Raw genomic sequence first — 18,793 nt, forward strand, 5'->3', positions numbered from 1 at the left:
GGCACGCACGGCTCCCACCCCCTCGCCCCCGCCTCCGCCGCCAGCCCCACTCCGCCCGCTCTGCTTTTCATTGGGCAAACATTCTGTCACTCACGGCCTCTTCCCGCCCACCCACTCTGGATCCGCCTCCCAGCCTCCTGATTGGCCAATAGACCCGTCCATCATGCACCCTCCACTGAAACAAAGGCGCCAAAGATTCCAATCCCTTTGGTGCAATCAGAGAAGGTTTCGACTTGGTGCGACTCACCCATTGGCTAATTTTTCCCTCTTCACCAGCCTTCTCCTTGACCTGAGTTTGGGGAGACCCGGCTTCCTGGTTGGTGAAGAAGCAGGCATCCTGGGAATTGTAGTCCTCAAACGCTGAGACTACAAGAAAAAAAGCTCCCTGGGCATTAATTGAAAATGAGCCGGGTATGGTGGCGCACTTCCTTCATCCCAGCACTCGGGATGCAGAGGTAGGAGGATCACCAAGAGTTTGAGGCCACCCTGAGACTCCATAATGAATTCCAGGTCAGCCCGGGCTAGAGTGAGACCCTTGAAACCTGGGGGGGAGAATTAGACATGACATTTTGCGGATATCCTTCTTATTGTCCGCTCAACTGCTGACTGCTGTGGGGATGGTGAATTCCGTTAAACTTCACACACTGTCACATAGGTCACATAGATGTCACCTCAGCCATCCTTTACATATACACAAAGCCACATAATATACGCCTCAGTACAGCACAACACAGAAACACCTTTAATTCTTTTCTTTTTTTCGAAGTAGGGTTTCACTCTAGCCTAGGCTGACCTGGAATTCATGACATAGTCTTAGGCTGGCTTCAAACTCACGAGGATCCTCCTACCTCTGCTTCCCAGTGCTGGGATTAAAGGCGTGCACCATCATGTCTGGTTCCCTCGTTTATTTTGTACAAATAAGGTCTTAATGTAGCCCAGGCTGGCCTTGAACTCCTGATTCTCCTGCCTCTTGCCTGCCTTCTTCTATTCAGCTACTCAGTGCTGGTATAGTGGGCTTCTGGCACTTCATCTGGCTTTTTTTTTTTTTTTTGAGGTAAGGTTTCACTCTAGCTCAGGTTGACCTGCTCTTTACTTTGTAGTCTCAGGGTGGCCTCGAACTCACAGTGATCCTCCTACCTCTGCCTTCTGAGTGCTGGGATTAAAGGCATGTGCCACCACACCCAGCTGGCTTTCTCTTTCTCTCCCTCACTCTATTTCTCTCTTTGGGACAGGGTCTGTGTAAGCCCAGGATGGCCTGAAAGTACAAATCCTCCTGCTTCAACCTCCTAAGTAAGTAGTGGAATTACTGGCATGTGCTATCACCCATATTTCAGAAAAGCATCTTGACCTCTACCTAGACCCCATCCAGAGCACTGCCAGGTCAGCCAGTTTTAATGAGAGACTCCATCTCAAGGAACAAAGTGGAAGAGTAATAGAGGAGAACGATGACACCAACATCCTCTTCTGTCCTCTGCACACGAGCACACAGAGCATGTGCATCTGCACATACTTGTATACACCTCTTAGGCAATTGCATCAATGCACAGGGTGGTCTTGAGGGCCTGAAATTTTTCCCTAGCCTACTCAAGAGCTAACAGTGATCCAGGCCCTGCTCAAAACTAGAAACATGGGCTGGGTGTGATGGCGCATGCCTTTAATCCCAGCACTTGGGAGGCAGAGGAAGGAGAAAAACTGTGAGCTCAAGGCCATCCTGAGACTACAAAGTGAATTCCAGGACAGCCTAGGCTAAAGTAAGACCCTACATTGAAGAAAAAATACAGGCTGGAGGGAAGACTTAGTGGTTAAGGTGCTTGTCTGGAAAGCCAAAAGTCCCAGGTTTGATTCCCCAGGACCCATGAAAGCCAGATGCACAAGGTGGTACATGCATCTGGAGTTCGTTTGCAGTGGCTAGAGAGGCCCTGACATGCCCATTCTGTCTCTCTCTCTCTTTCTCCTCTTGGTGTATCTCTGTCTATCACAGGATTAGGAATGTAGCTTGGTGGTACAGTAAGTGTTTAGCATTTGTGAGATTCTGAGTGCCCAGTATCAAGAAAACAGGACAACCACAGGACCAATTCAACTGTAATCCTAACTGCTCATGAGACAGGCAGGGGGATCATTTGAGCCCATATGTTTAAGACCACTGGGCTGGATACATCATGATATATATTCTCTTTTTTTTTAATTTTTTTTTTCAATTTACAAACAGAGAGGGACAGAGAGAAGAGAAGATAGAGAGAGAATGGGCACACCAGGGCCTCTAGCCACTGCAAACAAATTCCAGATACATGTGCTCCTTGTGCATCTGGCTTACGTGGGTGCTGGGGAATTGAACCTGGGTCCTTTGGCTTCACAGGCAAACAAACGCCTTAACCACTAAGCCATCCATGATATATATTCTATCATATGTAAATATACATAAAACATTTTGATGTCGTATTGGCACCTAGTGAAGTGCTTAAGAAGCCTGTAATGGTCAGGTGTGGTGGCTCACGCATTTAATCCCAGCACTTGGGAGCCAGAAGGCCAAGGTAGGAGGATCACCATGAGTTTGGGACCACCCTAAGACTACATAGTGAATTCAGCCTGAGCTAGAATGAGACCCTATCTCAAAAAAACAAAACAACAAAAAAGACTATTGTAAGGACAAATGGTTAACTGATGCTAGTGCCTAAAATATAGTATCAAGCAGGGCGTGATGGCGCATGCCTTTAATCCCAGCACTTGGGAGGCAGAGGTAAGAAGATCGCCATGAGTTCAAGGCCAGCCTGAGAATACGTAGTGAATTCCAGGTCAGCCTGAGTTAGAGTGAAACCCTACCTCAGAAAAAAATAGTATCAATAAATATATACATATAGTATCAAACAGTGATGCTCCATGATGCTTTCTTTTTTAAAAATATTGTTTTAATATTTTACTTATTTATTTGAGAGAGAAAGAGTCAGAGAGAGAGAGAATGGGTATGCCAAGGCCTCTAGCCACTGCAAACTCCAGATTCATGCACTAACTTGTGCATCCAGCTTTATATTGGTACCAGGGAATTGAACCTGGGTCCTTTGGCTTTGCCAGGAAGCACCTTAACATCTAAGCCATCACTCCAGCCTTGTATCGCCAATTCCTTCTCTATAGAGCAACTTACAATTGCTGGGTGAGTGTGGTGGTACCACTGAATGTTGGGAAGATGGTTGATGGTGAGGAATCAGGTGGGTGGAAGGCAAGTAAGGGGAATGGGTGAAGGCCAGGCCACAGGGGGGACAAGGCCATGGTAAGTGTGGAACGAAGTCATCCTTTCTGTGTGGTACAGGAGGGGACAGGAGCATACCCACCCTCTTCTGACCTTTCCTTCCCCTGCCGCACAAAGGCAATGCTTTACAAGACTGTAGTAGGTTAGTTTATTTGGTAAAAGCAAAAGGAAGCATCGCGCACGCGCGTGCATGTACACACACACACACACACACACACGCACACGCACACAAACACACACATCCTAAGCAGTGTTGTTCCAGTGACTGACACCCTCTGCTTGGGTTCTCCAGATTTCAGAGTAAGACGTGGTTCTTGGGGCCCAAGCCTGGGCTATGTAGACGAGATGGGGTGGGGAGGGAGGAGCCGTGGCCTCACCCACCAGGTCCTGGGAACTCCTTCCCCTCCCCTTCCCCCATAAGCCAGTTCGCCACTGCCAGCCTTGCTTCTCCCTCTTGTTCCCTTTCCTGGAGGCAGTTCCCAGTTCACCTGGTCACCTGGGAGTCACCTGGTACTCCAGGCCCCCCTGCAGCCCCCTCCTCCCCATGCTGGTTCCAGTTCGTCAGACTTCTCCATGTTTTCATAAGACCCTGCATCTGGATAGGATCAGGAAAGAGTAACATGAGTAGGGGAGGAAGGAGGCGGGAGGGAAAGTTAGTCCAGAGGACCTGACAGCCAGGGACTGTGGCTGAAGCACCCACCTTCTTCACGATCAGGACCGGGACGAAGTGAGCGGAGCTGGGGGGCTGCGTACAAGATCCCTCTCATATCCTCATAGGAATGAGACCCTGCTTACACAGGGGACGAAGAGTTGGATGCCTATGAACCCTGTTGGGGGCTTGGAGAAGGGAACTGCCTCCTAACACAAGAGGGAGTCAGACCAGAAAGGTAAGTGTTGTACTAGGAGTGATTTGCTTAGCATCAGAGCCCTGATTAGCTAGCTGTAGGATTCGAATTTGGTAGGTTAGACTGTGGCCATGGTCAGAGGAAGGGTTAAGAACAGAGTCAGGAGGAGTCAGAGTTCTGAGGAAAGTATACAGACAGCTGGGGACAAGGTTGACCTAGTGTCATAGCTCATGGATGGCCAGCTCAAACTAACCCTAAGCATTCTCACCGAGAGAGGCTGCTTCCTGGCTGGGGTCCCAGGCAGACCCATAGGGGCTCAGGAGATCTGGAAAAGGAAGCAGGTAAGTACTATCCCTCCTGGCCTCCAGCCTCCCTGCCTAGGAGTGTGGCCATGCTCATACACACCCATCGTCCTGGTGACTGGCTGGGCCAGCTCTTCATCAGCATTTTCATAAGATTCGGCTGCAATAGAGGAGAGAGAGCTTCTGGAGATGCTCCCGTGCACTAGTGCTCCCCAGTGTGAGGCACCCTCCTGGGACTATGAGGACCCCATGTTACCATTAGAAAAGGAGTCCTCCTCCCTGGGATGTGCAGGCGCATCCTGGGGGTTCTCATAGCCGCTACCCTCTAGTAAAGAAGAGGCATCTGGTGAGGTTCCAGTACTCGGCTCTGGGGAAGGGGAGGACAGGGAAAGGAGCCTTACCCTGCGAGAGCTGCTCCTGCCCAGGGTTGGAGTCATTTTCATAGAACTCAGAGTCTTCCTCGCTATCCGGCTCCTCATAGGCTTCCTGCTCGTCTTCTTCCAGCCCTGGGTTTGGGAACATGGTTGGGGTGGGGGGAGTGGCTGAGTCATGGTCCTCTTCTCCAGCCCTAGTTCACTATTGCCACAAATGAGGAATGGCCCCTTTGATTCAACCTGGTTCCGGGGGACCCTGGGACCCGGTGCCTCCTGGCTCCTGGACGTCAACGTGCGGGTTTCTGTATGACCTCGTGGCACTTCCTAGGCCTGCAGCCCAATGCTGAGCACGTCCTGGTGAGAACAGCATTTAAGAGGCTCCTCAGAGAGAGGGCAAACAGGAGAGGATACTTTATGTGCTGCAGAAAGACCCTGTGCCTAGATACCTGGCCTTGAATCATGAGGACCAGATTCAAACCTGGGGCTGTGGCTTCAGTTCTGGGTCAAGTATGTGCTTTAAAGTGATATATCAGGCTCTGTGGCCTAGAGGCCAAGCAGTGGAGGCTGGATACTTGATCTGAGTGGGGACTCTGTGCCTCAGCCCCAACTTCCAGAAGGCATGCTGCTCAGGAGGATGGAGGAATGAGGGCAACAGGTTGAGCTCTAAGGTTGAGGTGGAGGCACAGGCTCCTCACCAGTGCTGGGTATGGACGTGGGAAGGGACAGCATGTTCCCGTATTGGTTCTGAGCTTCATTTCCTGGGGGAGGTGTCATTTTGAAGAATCTAGCAGAAGAAGGAGATGTGCACTGTGAAATTAGACATGGAAGGGATTTGGGGAAACCCTGAAGATTCAATCTAGGCCCTGGAGGTCAGACATGATTGCATACTACTAGCTTCCCTGTGCTGGGACAGCCTAAAGAAGAATTTGGGACTGCTCCAATGAAGTCTTCCCAAAAAAGGCAGTTTTGGAGCTGTGTTTCAGACTTGAACAGACTTTCCACTGGTAGAGGGATGGAGAGATTGCTTGCTTGTGAAGCCTGAGGACCCAAGTTCAATTTCCCAGTACCCACTTAAGCCAGATACACAGGTGGCACATGCATCTGGAGTTTAGCCCTGACACACCCATTCTCTCTGTCACTATCTGCTTCTTTCTCTCTCTCAAATAAATAAATGAAATAAATAAAAGAATTTCAACTAGTAAAGATGGAACAAAGAGGCCCCTGGGTGGAGAAAAGCAGAAAGCAGGTGGCAGAGGGGCTGGGCCGGGCGCCCTGACTACATTACCTCCTAGTCGGGTCTGTCATTCGCTTTCTGTTCCTCCTCAGAATCAGGGCTGGTGGGATTTAAGGGTCATGATCAGAGGTGAGGTAAGGATTTAGGTGGTGCTGAGGAAGTCACTTGGGTCAATAGAGGCTGTTCAAATTCTATGGTGCTAGGACATTCAAGAAGCATTAAAAGAGGAGTAGAGGGGGCTGGAGAGATGGCTTAGCTGTTAAGTGCTTGCCTGTGAAACCTAAGGACCCCTGTTCAAGGCTCAGTTCCCCAGTACCCACATAATCCAGATGCACAAGGTGGTGCATGCATCTGGAGTTCGTTTGCAGTGGCTGGAGGCCCGGTGTGCTCATTCTTATTCCCTCTCTCCCTTCCTCCCTTCCTCCCCCCCCCCGTCACTCTCAAATAAATAAATAAATAAATTTAAAAAGAGGACAGGTAGAGGAGGGATGGAAAGAGAGAAAAATGGTTGTCATGCTTGTGTGGGCTTATTCTGAAGAAGATAAGACAGGGTTCAGGCAAACTAGAAGATATGCTCGGCATGGTGGTGCATTCAGGAGGCAGAGGTAAGAGGATCATTGCAAGTTCAAGGCCAGCCTGAGACTACATAATGAATTCCAAATCAATATGGGCTATAGTGAGTCCCTACCTAAAAAAAAAAAAAAGAAACTAGAAGACTCACCTCTTCGAAGAAGGAGAAAAACCACCAGAGAACCCACGCAGAAGATGAGATAAACTATAGTCACAACTGGGACCTTCCATCCACGGGTCTTTAACAGCCAGTGCCATACTGCCAGAGGGAAGGTGCCATGAGACAAGGAACCCCTGCATCTCACTCCCCAATCTCAAGAATTCAAGGACTCGAGCTGGAGAAATGGCTTAGTGGTTAAGGTACTTGCCTGCGAAGCCTAAGGACCCAGGTTTGGTTCCCAGGACCCACGTAAGCCAGATGCACAAGGTGGCACATGTGTCTGGAGTTCATATACAGTGGCTAGAGTTCCTGGTATGCCCATTCTCTCTATCTGCCTCTTCCCCCACCCTCCTTTTCCCTCCCTCGCTCTGTCTCTCAATAAATAAATAAATAATTTTTTTTTAAAAAGAGGGCTGGAGGAATGGCTTAGAGGTTAAGGCACTTGCCTGCAGAGGCCTAAGGACCCAGGTTTGATTCCCCAGTACCCACATAAGCCAGTGGCACAAGGTGCTACATGCATCTGAGTTTGTTTGCAGTGGCTGGAGGCCCTGACATGCTTGCTCTCTCTCAAATAAGTGAGTAAATAAGATATTAAAAAAAAAAAAAAAAGAATTCAGGCTGGATGTGATGGCTTATGCCTTTAATCTCAGCACCTGGGAGGCACAGTAAGAGGATCGCTGTGAGTTCAAGGTCACCCTGAGATTTCATAGTGAATTCCAGGTCAGCCTAGACTAGAGCGAGCCCCTACCTCAAAAACCAAAAAAAAAAAAAAAAAAAAAAAAGCAAACTATGAGGGGGCCCCTTCTCTCTGTCACAAAGCCTGGGTCACTATATATTGAGCAAATTGTGTATAACTTTAAGGAGAATTTAAGGCAGCAGCAAAGGACAATTATGGTCAAAGTGAAGGGCAGATGAAGGTTAGAGTTGAGATCCAACAAATGCTGGGCTCAAGTTTGGAGCTGATGTTGAATTTGAGAGTTATGGTCAGGTTATGGTGGCAGTACTGTATTAAGGAGACAACATGGGCAAGACCCTGTGACTGATTTGATGGATGCTGTGAGAAAAAGGAAGTATGCCCAGGTTTCTAACTTGGGCAAGTGGGTCACTCTTCTAGGTGCTTAACTTATGTAGGGCCACCCAGAAGCCTATACTGGGGAGAGATGTTAACATGAGACATCAAATGGCAATTCTAAGAGATGGCTGGGTATGAAGAACATGAAGCCTGTAGTAGAGTTATCAAAGCATGGTGACCCCAGGAGCCAGGAGAATGAAGAATACCAAATGAGAAGAGGGTGTAGATAGGGGTGCAAGGAAGGTCCAGGGCACCAACAGAGAGGAGTGGAGAGGGGAGACTCTGCCACAGCTCATGGGAAAGAGCAGAAACAGACCCAGAAAAAAAAACTGGTCCTCGAAGCAAGGAGGAAAGAGCTACAGCAAACATTCAGTATAGAAATCAGAATTTAGTTCAGATGAGTTCAAAGCTGGTCCTAGTGCCAAGCTGGCCTAGAACTCATGTTCCTCCTGCTTCAGCCTCCTAAGTGCTATGGTTACAGATGTGTACTACCATCTCTAGTACAGGAATCAACCTTTCTCTCCTCTCTCCCCTTCCCCCTTTCCCCTTTCTTCTCTCCTGTCCCCTCCCCTCCCTCCCTCCTCCTTCCTCTCTCTTTTTCTCTCTTCCTGTGCTGAGGATGGAACCCACACCACACATGCTAAGCACACTACCACTTAACCACATCCCACACAGATACCTCACAATGGGAAGAAACTACCTGACTGTGCAATGACCTTCACATGCACCTCAATGGTCAGGTTGCCACGGAGACAGTAATAGGTACCAGCATCTTGAGCTGTGGCCTGGGGTAGCAGCAGAAGAGACCCCTGGACCCTCATCTCCCTGACTGGGGGCTCTACCCCAAGGTTCAGGCTCAGCAATGAAATATTAGTCTTCTTGGGGTGCGCATAGGTCCAGGAGAGGGTGCCTCTTGCCATCGGGGCAGGAGGAGCCCCACAGGACAGCCAGAATGTGGAGCCAGGAGCCACATTGAGGTCTGGGATAGGGGAGACAAATTAAGGAAGGTATAATCCACAGGGTCTCATCCCCCAGAGCCTCCTGTTCCCAGTCACCTTGCTCTATCCTTGCCCCCTACCTTCCCAGCATCTCCCAGTGTCATCCTCTTACCTGGGCTGAAGTTCTGGTTCAGACTGGATCTTGGTGGGAGACAGACAGGCTCTGTCCCCCAGACCTTAGGATGGCCTTTGGCCCACACATATAGCCAGGAGCTGGTGCGGTGACCAGAAGAGGGCCTATGGCCCTCTGAGGACGTGTTCTCTGGACCACAGCCTAGCTCCTCTAAGTCTGAAACATTCCAACGGAACAGCTCCCCTGTGAAGAGACCCCAAACCAGACACAGCATCACATGGGAAGAGCTAGACGCAGAAGAGCAGAGATAAGTGGACACAAAGATGCAGGGGGAAAAAAGTATAATAAGGGCTGGAGGGATGGCTTAGAGGTTAAGGCATTTGCCTGCAAAGCCAAGGAATCCCAGTTCAATTCTCCAGAACCCACATAAACCAGATGCACAAGGGGGCACATACATCTGGAGTTTGTTTGCAGTGGCTGGAGGCCCTGGTGTGCCCATTCTATTCCTCTCTCTCTCACTCAAATATATATATATTTATATTTATATATATTTTTAAAGAGTATAAGAAAGCCAGGTGTGGTGGCACACACCTTTAATCCTAGCACTTGGGAGGAGGATTGCTGTGAGTTTGAGGCCACCCTGAGACTACATAGTGAATTCCAGGTCAGCCTGTATGAGAGAGCAAGACCTTACTTTGGAAAACCACACATACACACACACGCACACAAATAAAATAAAATTTAAAAAAAGTACAAATATGATGGAGAATGGAATTTCAAAGGGAAAGTGGGGGGGTAGGGAGGGAATAAAAGAGTACAAGAAAAACTGACAACAGAGTGAGACAGAGTCGTGGAGCAGTTGAGAGCAGTCACCAAGTCACAGAAGCCAGTTGCCTAGAACTAATTTTTTATTCCTCAGCCCCCTTAAGGCCCATCTTGACCACAGGACTTCCTCTGTCCATCGTGAGGCCTCCCTCTTCCCACCCAGCCCTCTGCCCCAGCCCTGCTGGGCCCTCACCACTGTTGTCCACATTCACTGCCCAACCAGACTGCCAGGTACTGAAGGGAGTCCTCTGCTGGCACAAGTAGAAGCCACCCATCTGGTCTGAGACGTTGAAGATGAGTAGCAGGATGCCTAGGGGCCCCACTTGTAGGCCCAGGCCTGGTGACCCTATGCCCAACTCCAAGAAGGGTGCTGACTGGTTTCCGCGATACCAGGCCAACTTCTTAGAGGGGGCAAATGAAGAGTTCTGGAGACACGACAATACAGCATCACTTCCCTCTATGGGGAAAGAGAGAGGGGAGCTGGGGTACTGGGAGCCTGCAGAGCCTTCCACCCCCTCCCAGAAGTTTACAGATAAGAAAATGGAGGGTCAGAGAGGACACATTACTCAGCCCAGAAACCCAGGCTTCTAGCCCAGCTCCTTTCCTCTGCCCTTCAGACTTACCTTCCACCTTCACTACTAGTGGCTTCTGAGGTCGTACTCCCATTAGGGTAAGGAAGAGGAGGAGGAAGAAGAGAGGAGGTGGCATGGTGGCCAGGCTCCCTGGAACACCCAGTTCAGCTGCCGGCCCGCGCAGAGGATGCTGGGGCCTGCTGGGCAATGAACCATGGGTGACTGTGGGGGTGGTGGCAGTCCCCTCAGGCTCCCTTCTGCAGGCACCCTCTCTGCACCCACAATACTTGCTTCTTCCCCACTAGTTTTATTTTCACCCTAGCACTTACCCAAGTGAACGTATGGGTCTGTTTCTTTCCCATTAACTCCTTTAGCATGGAAACCATTCAGGGCAGATTATTTAGGGCACATTGCCCTAAAATGGTGGTTGGCACAAGGTAGGTACTTGGTAAATATTTGTCAAATAGGTGAATGCAGAATTGGGGCCTTCCTTCTCCCCTGTCCTTTCACTGAATTTCAGGCTCTGATTCCATTTTTCTTCACAAATACACCTTTCCTTCGTTCAACAAATAGTTCACTTCCATACTTCTTCCATCAGCATGCTTCGGGGACTGGCAGATTTGACTTTGAATTTTCCTTCCCCTCCTGCTAAATTCCTTCTTCATTCAAAGCCTTCTTTTCTCTCTCTATTATCTGGGGATAGCATTAGTATTATAAACTGGGCCTGGTGGTCCAGGCCTGTAATCCCAGCTGCTCAGAAGGCTGAGGTAGGAAGTTCAAGGTCAGCCTGGACTACAAGTCTAGCTTGGGAAATTGTGAGAACCTGTCTCAAAGTGAATAGTAAAAAGAGAGGGGCTAGCCAGGTGTGGTGGCACACACCTTTAGTCCCAGCACTTGGTAGGCAGAGGTAGGTGGATTGCCATGAGTTCGAGGCCACTCTGAGACTACATAGTGAATTCCAGGTCAGCGTGGGCTAGAGTGAGATCCTACCTTGAAAATAAATAAATAAAATAAGTAAATATAAAAGAGGGCTATGGTAAAGCACTTTCTCATAATGTGCATAGACCTAGATTCAATCCCCAGTATCACACACAAAATGTGTGTGTGTATGTGTGTGTGTATAATGTATATATGTATGTGTAAAGAATATTGGCCAGGTGTGGTGGCACATGCCTTTAATTCCAGCACTTGGGAGGCAGAGATAGGAGGATCCCCATGAGTTCAAGGCCACCCTGAGACTACATAGTGAATTCCAGTTCAGCGTGGGCTAGAGTGAGACCCAACCTAGGAAAAAAAAAAGAAGAAGAATATTGTAGCTGGAGAGATTGCTTAGTGGTTAAGGTATTTGCCTGCGAAGCCAAAGGATCCAGGTTCAAATCCCCAGGACTCATGTAAACCAGATGCACAAGGTGGCACATGTGTTTGGAGTTCATCTACAGTGGCTGAAAGACTTTGTGCTCCTATTCTCTCTCTTTCTCAAATGAATAAAGTTAAATAAAAATAAAAATAAAGAATATTGAAAACTGGGCATGGTAATGCTTTTCTTTATTTTTAATTTGAGAGAGAGAGAGAGAGAGAGAGAGAGAGAGAGAGAGAGAATTGACTCAACAGGGCCTCAGCCACTGCAATCGAACTCTAGATGCTTTTGCCACCTAGTGGGCATGTGTGACCTTGTGTGTGCCTCACCTTTGTGCATCTGGCTTACATGGGATCTGGAGACTTGAACATGGGTCTTTAGGCCTCACAGGCAAGAGCCTTAACCACTAATCCATCTCTCCAGCCCTAATGCACTTCTTTAATCCCAGCACTAGAGATACAGAGGTAGGAGGATTGCTGTGAGTTCAAGGCCAGCTTGGGAATACAGAGTGAGTTCCAGGTTAGCCTGGGCAAGAATGAGACCCTATCTTGAAAACAAAAAAGAATATTGGAATCAGGAAGATAATGGAGTTTTGAGGCCAGCCAGCCTGGACATGTGACAAGTTCGTGAGCTAGGGATGTTGCCTAGTGGTAGAGCATGTTCACATTCCCAGCACAAGAGGAAAACAAAGTATGAGAAAGAGAGAGAGAGAGAGTGTGTGTGTGTGTGTCTGTGTCTGTGTGTGTCTGTATGTATCTGTGCCTTTCACCGCTGACTGACTCAGGGAAAGGATTTAGAGACCCAAGAGACCTGTTTTCTCAGTTGAGTCCCAGGCCTCTCTCACTGGGCCGTGACTTCCTGTTTGCCGAAGACAAACCCCAGGGGACTGTACAAGTATCAGGGTCTCACTTCCCTTTGATAGGGTTGAGGGAATGGGGTGGGGCTTGGGAAATGGAGACTGAGCTAGCTAGATCCCCATTTGCCTTTTGCTCAGCAACATCTCTCCAATTTTTCATATTTGCTTCACCAGCTAGCTCTTGCCAGAACATAACAGTACCTTCCTAAACCCCAGAGGCTTTTCACATAACCTAAAACAAAATTCCAAACCATGGTGGAAGTGATGCCGCATTTTCCATTCATCTCTCCCTCTCCTCTTCTCTCATCTCCTCTTCACTCATTATATTCCTTACTAAGCATATACTGCTTTTCTGTTTGACTGGCTCCTTATGTCACTCAGCTCTCAGCTCAAATGTTACTTCCTCAGAGAGGCCTTCCTTGAATCCTTGTATACCAAGGTACTTTGTGTGTGTGTGTTTGTGTGTGTGTGTGTGTGTATGGTTTTTCGAGGTAGGGTCTCACTCTAGCTCAGGCTGACCTGGAATTCACTATGTAGTTTCAGGGTGGCCTCGAATTCATGGCGATCCTCCTACCTCTGCTCTGAGTGCTGGGATTAAAGGCGTGCACCACCACACCTAGCTCACCAGATACTTTTTTTGACCTCACATCTTTAAAAATTTCCTTTCTAGACCTTGCCCAGTCTCAAATTGTATTTGTTTGGTAGTCTTCACATTTGCCTCCTGCACCAGAATATTCACTCTTTGTTTCTTTCTCTTTCTTTCTTGTCGGGAGCCATAGAGCAAAAGCCTCTCCATTTTGCCTGGGCCTGCTCATAAACTGACTCATTACTCAGAAAGCTGGTCCATCCAGCTTTCTGTTAGGTACTTCTGGAACTGGTCAGCAGACTGCTTACAGAATCTTATCTTTTGCAAAAGGCCAGTTTATGGTCAGGATGTGAAGCCTGGTGCAGTCAGGATGTTAAGCCAGTGAGGCAAGATTAGATGAACACCTAATTACATCCCCTCTAGGTTTCCTGACAACTCCTTGCCCTGGCCACGTCCCCTTCCCCCTACAACTCCTTGCTCTGACCATGTCCCCTTCCCCCTACAATCCTATATAAACCTACATGTAACAATGAACTCTTGAGGCCGTGACAAACATCTAGCATGGTCTCCTTCTTGTGTCTGCCTTGTTTCATTCAGGTTAATTTTCACCTCGCTTCCTTGTTCGATTCCCTGCTGGCCGGGGCTCGCTCGCTCCTTCCTTCCTTCCTTCCTTCCTTCCTTCCTTCCTTCCTTCCTTCCTTCCTTCCTTCCTTTCTCCCCCTCTCTCTCTTTCTTCTTTTTGGTTTTTTGAGGTAGGTTCTCACTCTAGCCAAGGCTGACCTGTAATTCACTACGTAGTCTCAGGGTAGCCTCGGATTCTCAGTGATCTTTCTACCTCTGCCTCCCAAGTGCTGGGATTAAAGGCACATGCCACAAAGCCAAGCTGTTTTGTTTCTTTCTTTCATTCATTTATTTATTGTTTTTTTTTTAATTTTTTTGTTGTTGTTCATTTTTTATTTATTTATTTGAGAGCGACAGACATAGAGAGAAAGACAGATGGAGGGAGAGAGAGAGAATGGGCATGCCAGGGCTTCCAGCCACTGCAAACAAACTCCAGATGCGTGCGCCCCCTTGTGCATCTGGCTAACGTGGGACCTGGGGAACCAAGCCTCGAACCAGGGTCCTTAGGCTTCACAGGCAAGCGCTTAACCGCTAAGCCATCTCTCCAGCCCTGTTTTTTGGTTTTTTGAGATAGGGTCTCATTCTAGCCAAGGCTGACCTGGAATTCACTCTGTAGTCTCAAGGTGGCCTCAAACTCGTGGCGATCCTTCTACCTCTGCCTCTCGAGTTCTGGGATTAAAGGTGGGCACTACCAGGCCCAGCTTCTCTTTCATTTATTCTTATTTTTATTTATTTACTTGAGAGAGAGAGAAATAGGCAGACAGAGACAGAGAGAATGGGTGCACCAGGGAATCTAACCACTGCAAATGAACTCCAGATGTGTGTGCCCCCTTGTGCATCTGGTTTACATGGGTCCTGGGGAATTGAATCTGGGTCCTTTGCAGGAAAGTGCCTTAACAGCTAAGTCATCTCTCCAGCCCTCTTTCACTTTTTAAAATTTTTATTTTTTAGGCCGGGCGTGGTGGTGCACGCCTTTAATCCCAGCACTCGGGCGGCAGAGGTAGGAGGATCGCCGTGAGTTCGAGGCCACCTGAGACTACAGAGTGAATTCCAGGTCAGCCTGGACCAGAGTGAGACCCTACCTTGAAAAACAAAAAAAAAAAAAAAAAAATTTTATTTTTTAGTGAGAGTGAATGAGAGAGACAGAAAGAGAGATTTGGCATGCCAGGGCCTCAGCCATACAGTTGAATTCCAGACATTTGCACCACCTAGTGGGTATGAGTGACCTTGCGCTTGCCTCACCTTTGCCTGTCTGGATAATATGGGATCTGGAGAGTAGAACATGGGTCCTTAGGCTTGGCAAGCAAGTGTGCCTGAACTGATAAGCCATCTCTGAAGCCCTTAAATATTTATTATTTATTTATTTGCAAGCAGAGAGAGATAGAAAAGAAACAGAGAGAATGGGTATACCAGGGCCTCCAGTCACTGCAACTCAAGATACATGTGCCACTTTGTTCTTTTGGCTTTACCTTGGTACTGGGGAATCAAACTGGGGTCCTTAGGCTTTGCAGGCAAGAACCTTAACTGCTGAGCCTTGTTTTCTTTTTCTAAAATTTTAATTTAATTTTTTTCTAATTTATTTACTATTATTAGAGACAGAGAGAAGGAGAAAGAGAGAGAAGGAGAATGGGAATGCCAGGGCTTCTAGCCACTGCAAATGAACTCCAGATGCATGTGCCACCGTGTGCATCTGGCTTATATGGGACCTGGAGAATCAAACCTGGGTCCTTAGGCTTGCAGGCAAGTGCCTTAAGTGTTAAGTCATCTCTCCAGCCTTTGTTTTTTTTCTCTCTTTTTTTTTTTTTTAAGTATTTTTCCCGGCTGGAGAAATGGCTTAGTGGTTAAGGCGCTTACCTGCAAAGCCAAAGGACCCAGAGTTTGATCCCAGAACCCATGTAAGCCATATGCACAAGGGGGTACATGTGTCTGGAGTTAGTTTGCAGTGGCCAAAGGCCCTGGAATGCCCATTCTCTCTCTCTCTCTCTTTACCTTCCTATTTCTCTCTCTCAAGTAAATAAATAAAATTTTTTTAAAGTATTTTTCAAAAGCTGGGTGTGGTGGCACACACCTGTAATCCCAGCACTTGGGAGGCAGAGGTAGGAGGATTACTGTGAGTACAAGGCTACTCTGAGACTACATAGTGAGTTCCAGGTCAGCCTGGGCTAGAGTGAGACACTACCTCAGAAATAAAATTTTAAAAAAATTAAGTATTTTTATTTTTATTTATTTGAGAGAGAGAGAGAGAGAATGGTCACCCCACTGCCTCTAGCCACTACAAACTCCATATGCATGCACTACCTTGTGCATCTGGCTTTACATGGGTACAAGGGATTCAGATCTGGGTCCTTTGGCATTGCTGGCAAGCATCTTAACCACGAAGCCATCCCTCCAGTCCTCACTCTTTGTTTTCTTATGGACTCAAGGACTAAACCCAGAGCCTTAAGCATGCTGCACAAGATGCTACCTCTGAGTGACATCTCAGCCCTTTAGTGTTCCCTCTGACAAAAGAGCTCCTCACTGTCTTTAGATGCAGACTGGTCTGGTGGGTGCTCAATAAGTATTTGTTGACTAAAGGAAGAATGTAAATTAGGATGAGTAAAGACATGGCCTGGGATGTAGCTAAGTTGGTAGAGTGCTTGTCTAGCATACACAAAGCCTGCTTTTGGTATCACATAAACTGGGCAGCATGACAGCACATGCTCGTAATCTCAGAATTGGGGAGGTGGAGGCAGGAAAATCAGAAGTTCAAGGTCATCCTCCTTGTCTAGGCATCCATTTTGATGTTAGCCTGGGATACAGGAGACCCTATCTCAAAAAAAAAGCACACACTTTAATCAGAGGTAGAAGTAGGATCACTGTGAGTTCAAGGCCAGTCTGGAACTACAAAGTGAGTGACAGGTCATCCTGGCTATATCAAGACCTCAACCACCCCCCTGCCCAGAAAAAAAGAAGGGAGAGAGTGGAGAGAGAGAAAGAAAAATAAAGAAAGCAAAGACAGGGAAAGACAGATCTTTGCTTGCCAGGCTCTCAGTCATGCAGGTTAGTCTATGAATACTAAATATTCCAAGTCAATTTTTTTCTTGTATCTTTACTTCATATTCAGAACTCATTCACCAGTGTCTGTCATGGGGTTCCTGTCTCATAAGTGTTTTGCTTCCCATATGTACTCCACCTACCAAAAAGTTTCCTTAGGGCTAAAGAGGTTGTTCAGTGGTTAAGGCACTTGCCTGCAAACCCAGGTCTGATTCCCCAGTACCCACGTAAAGCCAGATGCACAAGGTGGTGCATGCATATGGAGTTTGTAGTGGCTACAGGCGGTAGGACGCCCATGCACTCTCTATCTCTGCCTCTCTCTCGAATAAATAAACAAAAATAAATATGCTCTTTTTTTTTTTTTTGGATTTCTGAGGTAGGGTCTCACTCTAGCTCAGGCTGACCTGGAATTCACTGTGTAGTCTCAGGGTGGTCTCGAACTCACAGCGATCCTCCTACCTTACACACACACATATGAATTTGCATCTTTTTCTCTTTTAAATGTTTATTACAATATTTATTTAAAAGGTTTAATGGCTGCACATGGTAGCACTTGCCTTTAATCCCAGCACTAAGGAGGCAGGGGTAGGAGGATTGCTTTGAGTTTGAGGCCACCCTGTGACTACATAGTGAATTCTAGGTCAGCATGGGGAGATGGCTTAGCGGTTAAGGTATTTGTCTGCAAAGCCAAAGGACCCAGGTTAAATTCCCCAAGACCCACGTAAGCCAGGTGCAAAAGGTGGCACATATGTCTGGATTTCATGTATAGTGGTTTAAGGCCCTGGTGTGCTCATTCTCTCTCTCTCTTCCTCTTTCTCAAGTAAATAAAAAACAATTTAAATATTTTATTTACTTGCAGGCAGAGAGAAATAGGAGAAATATAAGATGGGTATAGTGGCACATGACTTTAATCCCAATCCCAGCACTTTGAAGACAGAGGCAGAAGGATTGCCATGAGCTCAAGGCCACCCTGGGATTACATACAGAATTTCAGGGCAGCCTGGGCTAGAGTGAGAACCTACCTCAAAAAAACAAAAACAAGAAAACTAGAGCAAAAAAAAAAAAAAAAAGGTTAAAAAGGAAACAAACAAACAAAAGAGACAGACAGACAGAATGGGTGTGCCAGGGCCTCCAGCCAATGCAAACTCCAGATGCATGTGGCATCTTGTGCTAAGTGGATACTGAGGAATCAAACCCAAGTCATTAGGGTTTACAAGCAAGCGCCTTAACTGCTTAGCCATCTTTCCAACCCTGCTTTTTGTTTTTGTCAAGGTTTCAGGCAGGGCGGCCTCAAACTCACGGCCAGTATACTGGGATTTAAGGCATGCGCCACCACGCCTGGCTAACCTTTTTTTTTTTTTTGTAAGAAGAGGGAGAGATGGAGGGGAGAGAGTGAGTGTACAGGCACACCAGGGCCTCTTGCTCCTTGCTGACTCTAGACACATGCATCACTTTGTGCTTTCCATGGGTACTGGGGAATCTAATCCAGGGTACTCTGGCTTTGTAAGCTATTGCCTTAACCACTGAGCCATCTCTCTACCCCAATCTTTTTTGTTTTTGGAAGTAGGGTCTCTTTCTAGCCCAGGCTGAGCTGGAATTTACTATATAGTTTCAGGGTGGCCCTGAACTCACAGTGATCATCCTACCTCTGTCTCCCAAGTGCTGGGATTAAAGGTGTGTGCCACTACATTCCGATTAGTCAGTCTGCTATTTTTTTATTTTTTGTCTTTTTGAGGTTGGGTCTCACTCTAGTCCAGGCTGACCTGCAATTCACTATGTAGTCTCAGGGTGGCCTCGAACTCACAGTGATCCTCCTACCTCTGAATATTGGAATTAAAGGCATGCGCCAGCCACCATGGCTGACTTCATCTTGTTAGTTTTTAGATAAGAGTCTCATGCCGGGTGTGGTGGCACATGCCTTTAATCCGAGCACTCGGGAGGCAGAGGTAGGAGGATTTCTGTGAGTTCAAGACCACCCTGAGATGACAGAGTTAATTCCAGGTCAGCCTGGGTTAGAGTAAAGCCCTACCTCGAAAAACCAAAAAAAAAAAAAAGTCTCACTCAGCTCAAA

At 47.5% G+C, this 18,793-nt stretch overlaps 1 protein-coding gene across 4 annotated transcripts; it reads right to left on the bottom strand.

Moving 5' to 3' along the window:
* Positions 1-3,747: 3,747 nt before the first annotated feature.
* Positions 3,748-10,405, bottom strand: Cd19 (CD19 molecule). Of its 4 annotated transcripts, none has more exons than XM_045130889.1 (14): positions 10,321-10,405; positions 9,891-10,154; positions 8,912-9,115; positions 8,502-8,780; positions 6,721-6,828; positions 6,051-6,099; positions 5,461-5,549; positions 5,006-5,119; positions 4,793-4,897; positions 4,648-4,716; positions 4,495-4,551; positions 4,358-4,414; positions 3,945-4,031; positions 3,748-3,839 (listed from the first exon to the last, which is right to left on the bottom strand). In XM_045130889.1, exons 1-14 carry the CDS (start codon positions 10,403-10,405, stop codon positions 3,748-3,750), a joined length of 1,659 nt encoding a protein of 552 aa, XP_044986824.1. The 4 variants fall into 4 exon arrangements, with proteins under 4 accessions (XP_044986824.1, XP_044986826.1, XP_044986825.1 ...); XM_045130891.1 differs by having other exon boundaries at positions 8,499-8,780; XM_045130890.1 differs by having other exon boundaries at positions 3,945-4,034; positions 8,499-8,780.
* Positions 10,406-18,793: the final 8,388 nt, after the last annotated feature.

The sequence above is a fragment of the Jaculus jaculus genome, chromosome 12 (assembly GCF_020740685.1).
Source record: "Jaculus jaculus isolate mJacJac1 chromosome 12, mJacJac1.mat.Y.cur, whole genome shotgun sequence".
In the NCBI taxonomy this organism is placed as follows: Eukaryota; Metazoa; Chordata; class Mammalia; order Rodentia; family Dipodidae; genus Jaculus; species Jaculus jaculus.

Coding starts and splice junctions, on each gene's coding strand:
- Cd19 (XM_045130890.1), bottom strand. CDS start 10,405: ATGCCACCTCCTCTCTTCTTCCTCCTCCTCTTCCTTACCCTAATGGGA. Junction 8,781..8,911: donor GAACCAGAACTTCAGCCCAG/GTAAGAGGATGA, acceptor CCCCTATCCCAG/ACCTCAATGTGGCTCCTGGC. Junction 6,829..8,498: donor GGTCATTGCACAGTCAGGTA/GTTTCTTCCCAT, acceptor TCCCTCTGGCAG/TATGGCACTGGCTGTTAAAG.